This window comes from Diabrotica undecimpunctata, chromosome 4 (genome assembly GCF_040954645.1).
Source record: "Diabrotica undecimpunctata isolate CICGRU chromosome 4, icDiaUnde3, whole genome shotgun sequence".
Lineage (NCBI taxonomy): Eukaryota > Metazoa > Arthropoda > Insecta > Coleoptera > Chrysomelidae > Diabrotica > Diabrotica undecimpunctata.
In genome coordinates, this window is record NC_092806.1 from 79,172,432 (window position 1) to 79,188,517 (window position 16,086).

At 30.7% G+C, this 16,086-nt stretch overlaps 2 protein-coding genes across 2 annotated transcripts in view; one reads left to right on the forward strand and one right to left on the reverse strand.

The window, feature by feature from the left end:
- sha (shavenoid) overlaps positions 1 to 16,086 on the reverse strand; it is a 641,875-nt gene that overhangs the window by 589,270 nt on the left and 36,519 nt on the right. The window lies entirely within an intron of this gene.
- On the forward strand, positions 14,689 to 15,192 carry LOC140438736 (uncharacterized). Its single transcript, XM_072528381.1, has one exon. It carries the CDS (start codon positions 14,689 to 14,691, stop codon positions 15,190 to 15,192), a length of 504 nt encoding a protein of 167 aa, XP_072384482.1.

The following is a 16,086-nucleotide window of genomic DNA, read 5'->3' on the forward strand; positions in this document are numbered from 1 at the left end:
GCATAATAGATAATGCTACATATTTTAACAACCAAAAATTTCGGGCATTTTGTGAGAAAAAGGGAATCAACATTCATTTTACAAGTATCAGACATCCTCAGGCAAATCCTGCAGAAAGATATATTAAAGAAGTTATAAAATATTTAAGGATACTATGCCAAAATCAACAAGAAACTTGGCAGCAACATATACCACAAGTAGAATATTTTTTAAATAATACACATAATTTGAATACAGAGGAAGTACCAGAATATTTAATGTTTGGCCATATAGGAAACAGAAAGTGGATTAGTGAATATTATCAGGATATGTTAGAACAAGTAATGCAGAAAGTGAATAACCGAATTAGGAGGAAAGCTGAAAAATATATCAGAAGACAAAATCGAAATATAAAAAAACCAATCACATTTCAAAAAGGAGACCTAGTGTTAATTCGTTCACTTAGAAAAAGTAATGTTAAAGAAAACCGTTGTAAGAAATTACAACCAATGTTTGAAGGTCCATATACAATTGAAAATCAGAATGGACTAAATAGTTATGTGTTAATAGATGCAGAGAACAGACTAAGAGGCATGTTTCATATCAACGACATTTTTCAATATCATGAAGAGATTGAATAATGTTTTCTATACCTTTTAACACAAATATAATAACACTAATAACTTACTGATAGATCCATTTCATAGATAGATGGTAGATTTCTTTGTTGTGAATCAATTTGACATCATACTTGTTGAATTTTGTATATATGGAAATTAATTTGTACCCTAAAAATCATAATTTGGGGTTAGACACAAAATTGATACTATAATTGCTATAAAAATGTCTTTCTAATATAATAAAGTGGAAAAACTTACCAATTTATATTGATGAAAGTTATTTTGAATGGAAATAATTCCTAGATTTTGTCTATAAATAAACAGAACACAATATCCATTATATTTTTAATTAAGGTTATATTTTATTCTCTGATATCGCATCCATTGCTTCATTTGACATGACAGTTTGACCATAGAATAGCCGAACTGTGCTCCGTTGTTCCCTGCTTTGACATAGACAGCGAACAGGGATGTATTTAACACATTTAAAAAAAAAAAAAAAAAAAAAAAAAAAAAATTTTGATTTATTAAATTTAATAAGGTATGAGAAAATTAATATTTAAAAAAATAATAAGTAAATTATTTATTTTAAATATTATTTTGGGGTATTGTGACGATTGGGGTTTATAGAAAATAATTTATAAGTTATATACTACATAATATTAGATATAAAAAAATATTTGATTATTTTAAGAAGTTATATACTAGAGAATTTAAAAAAAATATATTTATGTGAGGGCATTTTTAATAAATTAGCATATAATAATTGTAAAAAGTTGTATTTTAATGTTGTAAATATATTTAAGTGAGCCATGTGCATAGGCAACCAACTATACAGTGAGTGATAGACAGATATACTTACTCTCCAAGTGACATTTTAGGAAATAATTGGGAATATAAAGTGGGGTTATAATAATATATTGTTTGAATTGTGTATTTTATTAAATTAGAGTGTTAGTTACTAATTTGAATGTTTATTCTGATCTGAAAAGCCTAAATGTCAACAAAATTATCAATGGAACATTAACGAATTCTCCAGAGTGCAGAGTGTGACCATTGTTTACGGTCGAACATTCTGGAATAATGATTATGTCGGTGGATGGAACAGATATTTTTTCGAGAACATCCATATCGAAGAAATAGAACGAAATCGAACATGATTTCTTACCAGATGATTCTAGAATATCCAAAAAGATATAAATACCCGTGATTTGGATTCAAGATGGCAGTTTTTAGTCAGAAGTCAGGCCAGTTTATTATGAAAGTTAGTAGAAGATAGACACAATTAGTTAGTGAAGTCAATTGTTCACAGTTTTAGTAAGTCAGTCAAGCAGTTTAGTAAGAAATATGAAAGTTAGTTGGAGATAGTCCAATTGTTTAATATAGTGAGTTAAATGAAGATTAAAAATTATGCATATATTTAATGCACATTTATAATTATACACAAATAATTATTGAAGATTATAAAAGTATATTAGAAGAATATTGGATGGACATTGGAAGGAATTAAAATTATATTATGATTGGAGATTAGTATAAATCAACTTATAATAATTGGATATTGGTATATTGAAAAGAAGAATAAATATAAATGGTGTTTGCTGGTTTGATTGGTGGTTTATAAATGCTGGTGAAGAAAAATATATCTTAAATTGGTAGAAGCTGATAATTGGAAAAAGTAATTTCACCAAAAACAAGGATAACCGAAGTACGAAGACATTCAGTGGTGATTAGAATCTATATAGTGGAAAACAGTTCATTTAGGCATTCAGTGAAAGAAAGGTACAAAATTTTGTTAATATAATTTAGTTAATGTCATAACAATTTCAATTTTGAAGATAGTTTGTTTAAATTTTACATTGTCTATAGAATTTAATTAGTTTTATAAGAGTATCAATTTAAAGATAGTTTATTTTAAATTTACATTGGCTAGGTTAGATATATATGTGTGTTTCATAATAGTTATAATAAAGATAATTTAAAAAAGTACTTACAAACTAATTCTTTGAGAACCGCGATAAAAACCCTATATTATTAAAAATACTCATTGCTCATCATTCAAACAAAAAACACATCATAACAATATATATATATATATATATATATACATATATATATATATATATATATATATAATAAATATCTATATATATATATATATATATATATATATATATATATATATATATATATATATACATATATATATATATATATATATATATATATATAACTGTTTTGGATGGGTTGGAGTCAATAATAGGGCTATTGGTTAACTATTTTTTTATTCTCGAGCTTTCAATTGTGTTTACAATTATTATCAAGAGCTAAAAAAGACAAAATACTTACAAGGTTGAACTAAGAAGAAAAAACAATTTTTGTTAACTTACCAAATAAAAAAAAAAAAAAAAAAATTGTTTTTTCTTTTTAGTTCAACCTTGTAAGTATTTTGTCTTTTTTAGCTCTTGATAATAATTGTAAACACAATTGAAAGCTCGAGAATAAAAAAATAGTTAACCAATAGCCCTATTATTGACTCCAACCCATCCAAAACAGTTATATATTTGTTCCAAACGAGTCACAAGTACTTCTTTTTTCTTATATATATATATATATATATATATATATATATATATATATATATATATTTATATATAGATATTTATTATTATTATACATTATACATTATCATGTTATGATGTATTGTTTGTGAATGATGAGCAATGAGTATTTTTAATAATATAATATATATAGGGTTTTTATCGCGGTTCTCAAAGAATTAGTTTGTAAGTACTTTTTTTAATTATCTTTATTATATCTATTATGAAACACACATATATATATCTAACCTAGCCAATGTGAATTTAAAATAAACTATCTTTAAATTGAAATTCTTATGAAACTAATTAAATTCTATAGACAATGTAAAATTTAAACAAACTATTTCAAATTTGAAATTGTTATGACACTAACTAAATTAAATTAACAAAATTTTGTACCTTTCTGTCACTGAATGCCTAAATGAACTGTTTTCCACTATATAGATTATAATCACCATTCAATGTCTTCTTCTCAGCTTCGGTTATCCTTGTTTTTGTGAAATTACTTTTTCTAATTATCAGCTTCCACCAATTTAAGATATTTTTCTTCACCAGCATTTATAAACCACCAAGCAAACTAGCAAACAGCATTTATATTTATTCTTCTTTTCAATATACCAATATCCAATCACCAAATATATTATATAAATTTAATTTTCAATTAATACTTCTTGCATTATCCAATCACCATTTATAGATAACATAATTTTTAATCTTCAATAATATTTTCTTTATACTGTTTCTTAATCTTCATTTAACTCACTATATTGAACAATTGGATCTTCTGACTATCTTGAACTTACTGAAATGTAACTGATTGACTAACTCTAACTAACTTTCATACTAAAACTGGACATCTTGAATCCAAATCACCGAGTATTTATACCTTTTCAATCTTCCAGAACCATCTGGTAAGAAATCATGTTCGATTTGTTCCATGTCCTACATGTCTGAATTTTCTGGAACAGTCCATTTCGCAAACAAAGCCATCTCCGGTGATCTAGAGAACTCCTTACTTTTCTATCGAGAATTTTGTTGACATTTAGGCTTTTCAAATCAGAATATACACTTAAATCAGTAACTATATATAAATTAAACATTTTAAACTAACATATTATTATAACCCCACTTTATATTCCTAATTATTATTTAAAATGTCACTTGGAGAGTATGTATATCTGGTTGCCTAATCACATGGCTCACTTAAATATATTTACAACAATATAATTATAAAAAAAAATACTTTTTATATGCTAATTTCTTAAAAATGCCCTCACATAAATATATTTTTATAAAATTCTCTAGTATATAACTTATTAAAATAACCAAATACTTTTTATGTCTAATATTATCTAGTAGTGTAACTTATAAATTATTTTCTATAAACACCAATCATATCAATATATATATATATATATATATATATATATATATATATATATATATATATATATATATATATATATATATATATATATCGAGAAAAGGAGTACGACCGTCAATCCAAAATAAACTAAGGTACACTCGAAGAGTGGTGGGTTTATCGGTCAAAGTGGAGAAATAAAAGACAAAGAAGGTGGCTACTTCATCTATTTATTGAAGACGTTTCGCTTTCTGCTCAGAAAGCATCATCAGTTCATCTAAAAAGAACAATATAAAACCAAACATCCATAGAGAAGTTACAATAAAAGTGTATTACCTTACAAAGACATGTAGTAGTCAAAGATGTTAAAAATATGAAAAGCTTACGAAACTGGACATTTAGAGTAAAGTTGTATAAATCAATTAATTGAAACTTGGTATAGTTTGCAATTTAACAAAATTAGCACAGCAAAAGAACATGTGATAAACATATATGTATATAAAAAAAAGTTATTATAAAAACTTAAGAGTAAAAACTTAAAAGTAAAAAACATTAAGATTTATTTTAAAGTGTAAAGAACTAGAAAGATCATGAGAAAGCACTTCCAACAATTTATTAAATCAATTGGATTTTAAATTTAACTTTAGGTAACATTATAAGTTATTTAAATTAATTTAGTATAAAGATAAAATGAAGTTACCAGTCTTGAGCTTACTGAGTCTCGCCGATAAATGAATTTACAGGTTTAACACCCACGCAAACACGTAAATAAAGATGGCCTTGAGGTCAGAGTGACAAGAACAGCAAGGCGAAATACCAACCTCTATGTAATAGGGCGGTGTATTCAAAAAAAGTTATAAATTTGGTTGACCACTTGTTAAGAAATCAAACAATGAAAGGAAAAGGTGGTTAAGATCACCATTCATCCTACAGTGATTGATTTGTCAACAAAGAACAAAGTATGAAAGTCAAACAAAATATCATATATTATAATATGACGTCACTGGTTAGCCAGCCAACAGGTGAAGATTAATACAACTTCCACAGTCCAAAGGTTCAAATCATTTCGGACCGTAATGAAAAAGATTCTGTGAATCAAATTTCAGTTTAAAATTTTAACAACTAAGTTCATCAAAAAGAACAATTACTTAATTATGTAAAAGTGATATTGACAAAAAGTTAATAAAATGCAAGTTGATAAATCCAAGTTTAAGAACGAATAATTTATTTTATTTTATTTTTATTTAAATTTATTATATGAAAATATGATAAGAAAAAACCCATTATGGGACAAAGTTTGAGTAAACAACATATCAGGCCTAATTCTGCAAAATTAATGCATGGTAAATTTGGCTCAAATTACTAATGTCGGTTCTCTTATTAAGGGTATTAGGGTGTTTTAAAATTGAACACATTTCTAAAAACTGTCTTTTAACGAGATTACGTTCAGTGCCAAGAATTTTAACTTCATTAAAGTTTACTTCGTGCTTAGTGCTAATAGCATGTTGGGCAAGAGCACAAGTATGTTTAGATAAATTAATATCACTGCGGTGTGTCGTAAGACGTCCTCTCAGTGATCTCCCTGTCTGACCGATGTAACATGAGTCACACTCAGCACAAGGTATATGATATATTACATTAACTTGTTCCAGAAGGGACAGAGGTGTTTTAGTTTTAGAAAACAAATTCCTGACAGTCTTAGCATTCTTAATAGCAATTTTAACCGGTTATATTACTTATATATATATATATATATATATATATATATATATATATATATATATATATATATATATATATATATATATATATATATATATATATATATATATAACAGAAGTGATTATTTCGACCAAAAAATAATTTATAAATACGCTGGAATTATCGGGCAAAGTGGTCTCTAATGAAAATCTTTCTTTTTTCTAAGATACTCAATATTTCGCTATTTATTTGATAGCTTCCTCAGGAGTAAACTGAAACAATTTGAACATTAACAAAAAATGTTGTACAAATACATTTAAAAACACTCACAGAAATTTGACATTGAAGTATTTGAAATATTGAATGTCAAGATTAAATTGTCTTAAGCGCGTTCGTTACAGCAATACGATAAAAAATTAAAATTATTTCAAATATAAAAACAAAAACAACAATAAAAGAAACGTTAGAAGAATGATATTTCTTTGATGAATTATTAAGGTTAGTTGTTATTAAGGTGAATGTTGGCTATTTTGAATATTTATAAATTTTGTTGAATATATTACAATATATGTTACTTACTGTCCAAGTGTCCGTTTTATAATTTAAGGTGTTTTTATTTTTGTTAATGTTCATACATCTCAAGAAATAATCTTCGTAGTTATCAGTCTATGCCAAAATGTGAGCTTTATTATAGTCTAGCATATGACCAGTGTTTTCATAGTGCTCAACTACTGCGCAAGTATTTTTGCCCAAGCGACAATATTAGTATAGCTAAATATTAGTATAGCTAAATATAATACCATGAACAGCAAACAACTATTTTCAAAAATCAAAGACCCAGTACCAACCTTATATAAAAGTAATGTTGTTTATCACAATGGCTAAAACAACGCATTACACAACATAAAAGTGATTGCCGCTTATTTGACCTGTTGTCTTTTTAGCATGTGAACAATGTTTTAAGATAATCAAATTTGGTCGAATTGATTTAAATGGCAGCTTAGTTTTTTATTGGGAATATGCTACAATTTTACTTTACAATAAGTTTAATTTAACATTTTGATTTCCACTTCGGAAATCTTTTTATATAAATAAATTTTATTAATGTTTGGTATTTTAAGTACGATTTCCAAATTGAAAATCTAAACATCTAAATAAGCTTACTTTAAATTCACATTGTGCCTTATTCCCAATAAAAATAATAAACTGCATTGTGACGCCACAATAAAAAAGCTTCATACAAAATTATTTAGCAACGTCGCGTCGTCAAAGTAACGACACTTTGATTTTAATACTGTGGTACCGAGCAGAACAGAACTAGTTTGGTGTGCCATGCGTATTGCATAGATTCGTAGGTTGGTCTTTCATAAAGCATAATAAGTAAAGACAGTACTGAAGGAGTAGGTGTATTATTTGGTCGCATTGCTCCTGTAGTGATCATTTCCCAAGTTAACATGCTCCTTTTCTAACTTGGCTGCACCGTACTTAAGACGACCAATAGTGATAAATACTTATATACGGTTGCCTTCCATCGATATATCTTTTTTGGTTTTCTGTTTTGCGAGACATGCCATTACATTTTACTTTTATTATTCACTCGCATTATCCTTTTCCATTTGTTTTAACGTTTTAACATTTGACATTCCTTTCCCCAGGTAGCTGTAGCTTCCTCTGTGGTTATTGTTAGTTGTTGCCCTGGAAACCATCAGGGTCTTCTAACTCTAATGCCACAAATTGGTCGCATTGCTCCTGTAGTGATCATTTCCCAAGTTAACATGCTCCTTTTCTAACTTGGCTACACCGTACTGAAGACGACCAATAGTCATAAATACTTATATACGGTTGCCTTTCATCAATATATCATTTTTGGTTTTCTGTTTTGCTAGACATGCCATTTATTTTACTTACATTACCTATATATATATATATATATATATATATATATATATATATACATATATATATATATATATACATATATATATATATACATATATATATATACAAATATATATATATATATATATATATATATATATATATATATATATATATATATATATATATATATATATGTATATATATATATATGTTAAGACTCCGTCCTAACTATATTTATTTATTTTATTTTAAAACGTGGGTAGGCCGCAGAACTGCGAACCCGACGCTGGATTCTTCGCGGCAGTTAAGGGCGCCACCAAGACGAGGAAGATGACTGCTAAAAAATCGACACATGTAAGAGGGGTCAGGTGGCAGTGTAAAAAGAGACTTCCACACATAAGGACAATACAATTTTATTCTAATACACTCAAACATTTTAATGTTAGTTATATTTGTGTAATCTATTTTAATTCATAAAAAATTGAATAAACACGAAAAAAAATAATGTGTTTAAAAATCCATTGGGAAACATTCCCAAACATTTGGTAGCAGAGCGTGGTTTGATTGGTTATTATTAATTGGAAGAAAAAGCCGGCATCACGAGGTAACAGTTAAATTGAATGCATACATGAGCAAATACATCGCAAAAATCGTAAGTACAGTCTGTCCCAAACCCTTCTTTCAGTGCGTCACTAATTTTGACGTCATATAGGATTTTAAGAATGTCGAGAATTATTGCATGACATTTTAGTTAAATTTGACAGTTGTAGGATCGTAACCTCTCTTTTTCTAATTGAAAATAATTTAATAATTTTAATATTAGTCTTTGTTCTTTCTCGATATATTTCGGTATATTTAAAATATTTTTATGACAATAAATACAAAATTTTCACTGTAAAATCTCTGATAATACTAACCTGGAATGACAATTATCATTTTATCAGTTGACATTGTGAAAATACTGTCACGAACGAGACAATCTGGGTCAAATTATATTTATGCGCATCGTTGATTGGATATCTATTTAGCGTATTCTAAACTCCAACCAATTATACATCCGTAAGTAGAATTAGCTTTACGATAAATCATTTTCTAAGTTCTATGTATAATAATCACAGACTCACGTTTTTTTCTGTCACTTCTAGCTTAATGTGTTAGAGAGAATTCGATCAACTATGACGCACTGAAAGAAGGGTTTGGGATGAACTATACCTCTATTTTAAAGTAATTACATACATTTCCTTTCCTAACTTTCTGTGTTTTTGCTGTGTTGAATTTATTATAAACGCAATTACGAGAAGTATGATTATTTAACAATATTATTAGGGCATTTTTAAACAAACAATAGTTATTTTACGTCAGTTTCGTTATCTAAAAGTAAAATAGTCATTTTAAGATTTTAATACGATCATTTTACTGTGGCTAATTAATATCAAAATATTATTAAAACAGCTATTCATAGGTTTTTTGAGGTAAAAACATACAGGGGTAAGAAAATATATTCACATTTCAGGTTTTAACAGGAACACATAAACATTTGATTTATTAATATTGCATTCTAAGTTTGTTTATCGGTACATGAGATAGATGGGGGAGATAGGGAACAATTGCGAAATGAATTAAATAGATTGCAGAAAAAAAGGGCCACGGTTAAAGGTCAATTATCTAGGTTTGAAACATTTACAAATAAGTACATTAAAGAACAGGGTGCGCAATTACCGGACAGGTTAGATAAGTGTCGGGAATTGTGGAGGGAATTTAATGACATTCAAAGCGAAATAGAAATAATTTTAGATGACTCTGAGAACGCTGAAAATGAACGTTCAGATTTCGAGGAAAAATATTTCAGGTTAATAGCATGGGCGGAGGTTAAATTACGAGAATTAAATATTAGTGGAAATGTCTCAACTGGTGAGACGTCGCAAAATATAACTTTTCCTCAATCTCCGCGCATATATAGAAACGTCAAATTGCCTACGATAGATATTCTTAGTTATCAGGGGTCTTATACAGGGTGGCTCGAGTTTCACAATACATTCAATGTTTTGATACATAATAACGAAAACTTAACAAATGTTCAGCGTTTCCATTATTTAAAGAATTCATTAAAAGGCGAAGCCGCAGGTGTTATACGTTCACTGGAAGTTTCAGACAGAAACTACGAGGAAGCATGGAGCCTATTAAAATCTAGGTATGAAAACAAAAAGTTGATTGCAATGAGTCATATCGATTCACTGTATAATTTTCCAAATTTAGGTAAAGAAGATGGAGTGCAATTAAGGAACTTTTTGGATACAATAAGGAAGAATCTTCGAGCATTGATATCATTGGAGGAAGATGTTGAAAAATGGGATATTCTGCTGATATATATTTTGGAGCAAAAGCTGGACCCAATTACAAGGAAAGAATGGCATAAGGAAGGATTACATGACAAATTCTCCACAATGGTGGATTTTCAAGGTTTTTTGGAAAGAAAATGTCAAATGCTGGAGGTGATGGAGGCAAGCAAACAGGGTTTTAAAGGTACAGATCACAGGGTAAAGGTAGGCAATAGTAGATCATTTGTAGCCGTGGAGGATAAATGTCAATTTTGCGAAGGAAGACACAAGGCATATACTTGTAGAAAATTTATCAATTTGCAATTAGGCGCAAAACGGGAAGAAGTCAAAAGGACAAAATCATGTTGGAATTGTTTACAGCTAGGACACGGGGTTTCAGACTGTAAATTAGGAGGTTGCAAATCTTGTGGGAGGAAACATCATTCACTCCTCCATGATTCAACTTTTCGCACAAATGCAAGGACACCAGCTACAGGAAACTACACGAGGGCACAAGCTCAACCGCCAAGAGTTGAGAATCATTTAGAATCAAGAGCAAATAACAGGAACTGCTCTCATCATATACAAGATGGTTCAAGGGCACAATTAGACCATCACTTAACTGACACTAATGTTTCAAATCAATCGCGTTATCAAGGGTATCCAACGCATTCATCATCAAATAATAATTTTAGGAGGGAAATAAATCAAGGTAACACAACTCAAGAAGAGCAAGGAAATATTGGGGCATTTCCATCCGTTAGTCTAGGGGAAAATGAAAATCAGGGTTATTTGGTTAATGATAATAATAATCATCTCTTTATGGGCAACAATTTAAGACAAAATTCGGAAACAGTTATTTTGCTTTCCACAGCGATTGTTTATATCACCGGTAAAGATGGGCTTAAACATGAAGGAAGGGTACTTTTAGATTCAGGATCACAATCCAATTTTATGTCACGGGAGTTCTTTGAGAAACTAGGGTTAACACCAAAACATATGGATATTTCGGTTAAGGGTATAGGTCAGAGTTCTACTAAAATCACACATGCAGTAGATGCTATGGTCAATACAATGGTTAATAATTATTCATTCAAGGCTTCATTTTTGGTAATAAATGACATTGTTAGCAATCTCCCAGCAATTGATATCAATTTAAAATCAATTCAAATTCCGGAAAGATTAACTCTTGCAGACGAACATTTTGGTATATCTACCAGGGTAGACATGATCTTAGGTTCATCGGTCTTTTGGCAACTTTTATGCGTGGGACAAGTGCGTATAGAAAATACTAACTTGACGGTTCAAAAAACGAAATTTGGATGGGTGGTAGCGGGAGCTATAACTTCCCAGCAAAACATGTCATATTTTTCAAAAATCGAAGCACATACTTGCAACTTTTCTGTCAACAGTTCCATACATAAACAAATAGAAAAATTCTGGTTGTTGGAGGAACTCAGTGAGGAACACAAATCAACCAAAGAGGAACAAGAATGCGAAAGGATCTTCAAGGAAACAACAGTAAAAAATGAAGAAGGACGTTTTAGAGTAAACTTGTTGCTACGTGACAACATAAATCAGTTAGGAAACTCGTCATTTTTGGCAGAAAAACGATTCAAACAGCTCGAAAGAAGGTTAGAAAAGGATGAAGAATTACGAGAGTCGTATCATGCATTTATTCGAGAATATATAGATTTGGGGCATATGTCAAAATTAACTTCAGAAGAAACACCTTCCATGCAGAGAGGGAATAGTTACTACCTACCACATCACGGAGTATTCAAACAAAATTCTATTACCACAAAATTAAGGGTAGTTTTCGATGGTTCAGCGTCTACAGATACTGGTATTTCATTGAACGACACATTAATGGTAGGACCTAAACTACAAGACAATTTGTTTGATATTCTTCTAAGGTTTCGAAGGCATTCTGTCGTAATGGGTGCAGATATTGCCAAGATGTATAGGCAAGTGCAAGTGAAACAAGAACATAGAAATCTACAAAGGATTTTATGGCGATTTAATAGGGAGGAACCAATTCAGACATACGTTCTGAATACGGTCACATACGGAACAGCTTGCGCATCATTTCTATCAATTAGATGTCTTCATCAAACAGCTCTTGACAATTTGGACATCTATCCAGAAGCAAGCAAAACAATATTAAAAGATTTTTATGTCGATGATTTATTGACAGGTGGTGATACAATTGAAAACGTTCGAAATTTAAAGACTAAAATTACAGATATCTTCAAGGGGGGCGGATTCCCATTGAGAAAATGGGTATCGAATCAAAAGGAAATTTTAAACGACGAGAGGGATTCAAGTGTAGATATTGAACACTATTTTTCGGATAAGGACGTCACAAACACATTAGGAGTTTTATGGAACTCAAACGAGGATACCTTACGGTATAGCATCAATATTGATAAATCTCAAACAAGAGTAACGAAAAGGATTATTTTGTCAACAATTGCGCGTATTTTTGATCCAATGGGATTGCTTGGGCCAGTTGTTATTCGAGCAAAGTTAATCATGCAGCAGCTTTGGAAATTAAATCTGACATGGGACGAGTCGGTTCCGCTAGATATACAAACAATTTGGGTACGTTTCAGGAGTCAAATAGATGAGCTTAGAAAAATCAGTATTAGTCGTCAAGCAATTTGTACAAACAACGTCGGAATAGAGCTTCATTCTTTTACATATGCCTCCGAAGTGGCTTATGGGGCTGTTTTATTCATAAAATCAACAGATACAAATGGAAATAATTATGTAAATTTGCTTTGCGCAAAGAGCAAGGTAGCTCCACTAAAAGTGGTGTCTTTACCTAGATTAGAATTGTGTGGATGCTTACTGGGTGCAAGATTGGTCAAACAAGTTCAAGCAGCCATGGGAATGTCAATAAATAAGGTTCAATTTTTCTGTGATTCGACTATTTCATTATCTTGGATACGTGGGGAGCCCAGTCAGTGGCAAACATTCGTTTCACATAGAGTGGCTGAGATTCAACAATTATCTTCAGTGACATCATGGAGGCACATTTCTTCTAAGGACAATCCAGCTGACGTAATATCCCGGGGAATTGATCCAGATCAATTATTGAAATGTAAATTATGGTGGGAAGGGCCTGAGTGGCTTAAGCTCGAATCGAATCTATGGCCAGAAGCAGTAGTCAATAATATTCAAGAAATACCCGAAAGGAAGAAGAAATCCGTATTATCTTGTACTTCAACGGTTTCTGTGATAATGATTAATACATTTTCTAACTTTACTAGGATTCAAAGGGTTTAGGCTTATTGTCTTAGATTCATTAACAACTGTCAGCCTTCAAATACAAAATTAAGTGAGACATTGCAAGCAGATGAAATTCATAAGGCAACAATACATTTAATTAAATTTGTTCAAGCAGAAGCATTTGAGACTGAATTAAAAACGTTAAAATCATCAGGAATTGTTAAGGGAAATAGTAAATTAATTTCATTAAGGCCGTTCATTGATAAACACGGATACTTTAGACTAGGTGGTCGCCTGGAAAGGGCGAATATTTCATATGAACAAAGGCATCCGATAATTTTACCCAATAATAATCATTTAACTGACCTAATTGTTCGGGAGAACACTTAAAAAATATGCATGCAGGTCCTCAATTATTGTTAGGAATAATAAGATTAAAATATTGGCCAATTCAAGGTTTTCGTACAGTGTCGAAGGTTACAAGAAGATGTATAACTTGTTTCAAGGTAAAGCCGGTGACACAAAACCCTATAATGAGAAATTTACCAGTGGAACGCATAACACCTTCTAAACCCTTTACCAATACTGGGGTAGACTATTGTGGGCCATTTGATATCAAGGTTAGTAGACTTAGGGGAGAATCATTTGTAAAGGCTTACATATGTATATTTGTTTGCTTATCGGTTAAGGCCGTTCATTTAGAGTTAGCTTTCGATTTAACTACGGAAGCATTCATTAATTGTTTTAAAAGGTTTATAGCGCGAAGGGGTTTGTGTCAGAATCTTTTCTCAGATAATAGGACCAATTTTGTTGGGGCAAGGAATCATTTTAATGATCTTCATTCATTTCTTACTAATCCGGGGAATCAGACGAAATTTACAGTTTTTCTCAAATGTTAATATAATTTGGTCACTTAACCCTCCACGGTCCCCACACTTTGGTGGAATTTGGAGGCAGGGGTTCGAAGTGTTAAATTTCATTTACGTAGAGTAATGGGAAATGAACGGTTGGGTTATGATGAGTTTAACACAGTGATAACACAGATCGAGTCTTGCCTCAATTCTCGTCCTCTCACACCTCTAACCGAAAATCCTGAGGACCTGGAGGTACTTACGCCTGGACATTTTCTAATTGGTTGCTCATTAAAATGTTTACCTCAAGAAGACTTACGACAGTACAACCCATTTAGAATTTCCAGATTTCATCACGTCACTCAAATCATTCAACACTTCTGGGATAAATGGTCTAAAGAGTATCTCAGTCATCTTCAGACACGAAGTAAATGGCGTACCTCAAGCAGCAGACAATTGCAAATCGGCGATATGGTCATTATCAAGGAGGATGATCTTCCACCTCTCAAGTGGCAGATGGGTCGTGTGATTGATGTTCATCCGGGTAGAGACAATGTAGTTAGAGTGGCGACAGTGCGTACAAGTAATGGACAATTTAAACGCGGTGTCAACAAACTTTGTGTTTTACCCATTGACGTAAAGTAACCTCATTTTTTATTCGTTTTATGAACTGAACTTTTATTATTTTGTTTCATGTACGTTAAAATGGGTTGAAAGGTGGACCTTCCAACAGGGGGCGGTATGTTAAGACTCCGTCCTAACTATATTTATTTATTTTATTTTAAAACGTGGGTAGGCCGCAGAACTGCGAACCCGACGCTGGATTCTTCGCGGCAGTTAAGGGCGCCACCAAGACGAGGAAGATGACTGCTAAAAAATCGACACATGTAAGAGGGGTCAGGTGGCAGTGTAAAAAGAGACTTCCACACATAAGGACAATACAATTTTATTCTAATACACTCAAACATTTTAATGTTAGTTATATTTGTGTAATCTATTTTAATTCATAAAAAATTGAATAAACACGAAAAAAAATAATGTGTTTAAAAATCCATTGGGAAACATTCCCAAACAATATATACATATATATATATATATATATATATATATATATATATATATATATATATATATATATATATATATATATATATATATATATATATATATATATATATATATTATATCAATGGTATTTCGGGTTTGACTCCGCGTTAAATGTTGTTGGTTTTGATAAAAACCATTTTGACGACGTTTCGGCAAGATCTCACTTGCCATTTTCAAGTCTCTCTGGATGGTCTGCTTCTTGTCGATGTTCGAGTGGAAGTGGAAGTTCACTTCCACTCGAACATCGACAAGAAGCAGACCATCCAGAGAGACTTGAAAATGGCAAGTGAGATCTTGCCGAAACGTCGTCAAAATGGTTTTTATCAAAACCAACAACATTTAACGCGGAGTCAAACCCGGAATACCATTGATATAACATACAGCTCCCGCGGAAATATCAAAACTAACATATATATATATATATATATATAT

Bases quoted from the DNA above. Each gene is read 5' to 3' on its own strand.
- LOC140438736 (XM_072528381.1), top strand. From the start codon at position 14,689: ATGGGAAATGAACGGTTGGGTTATGATGAGTTTAACACAGTGATAACA.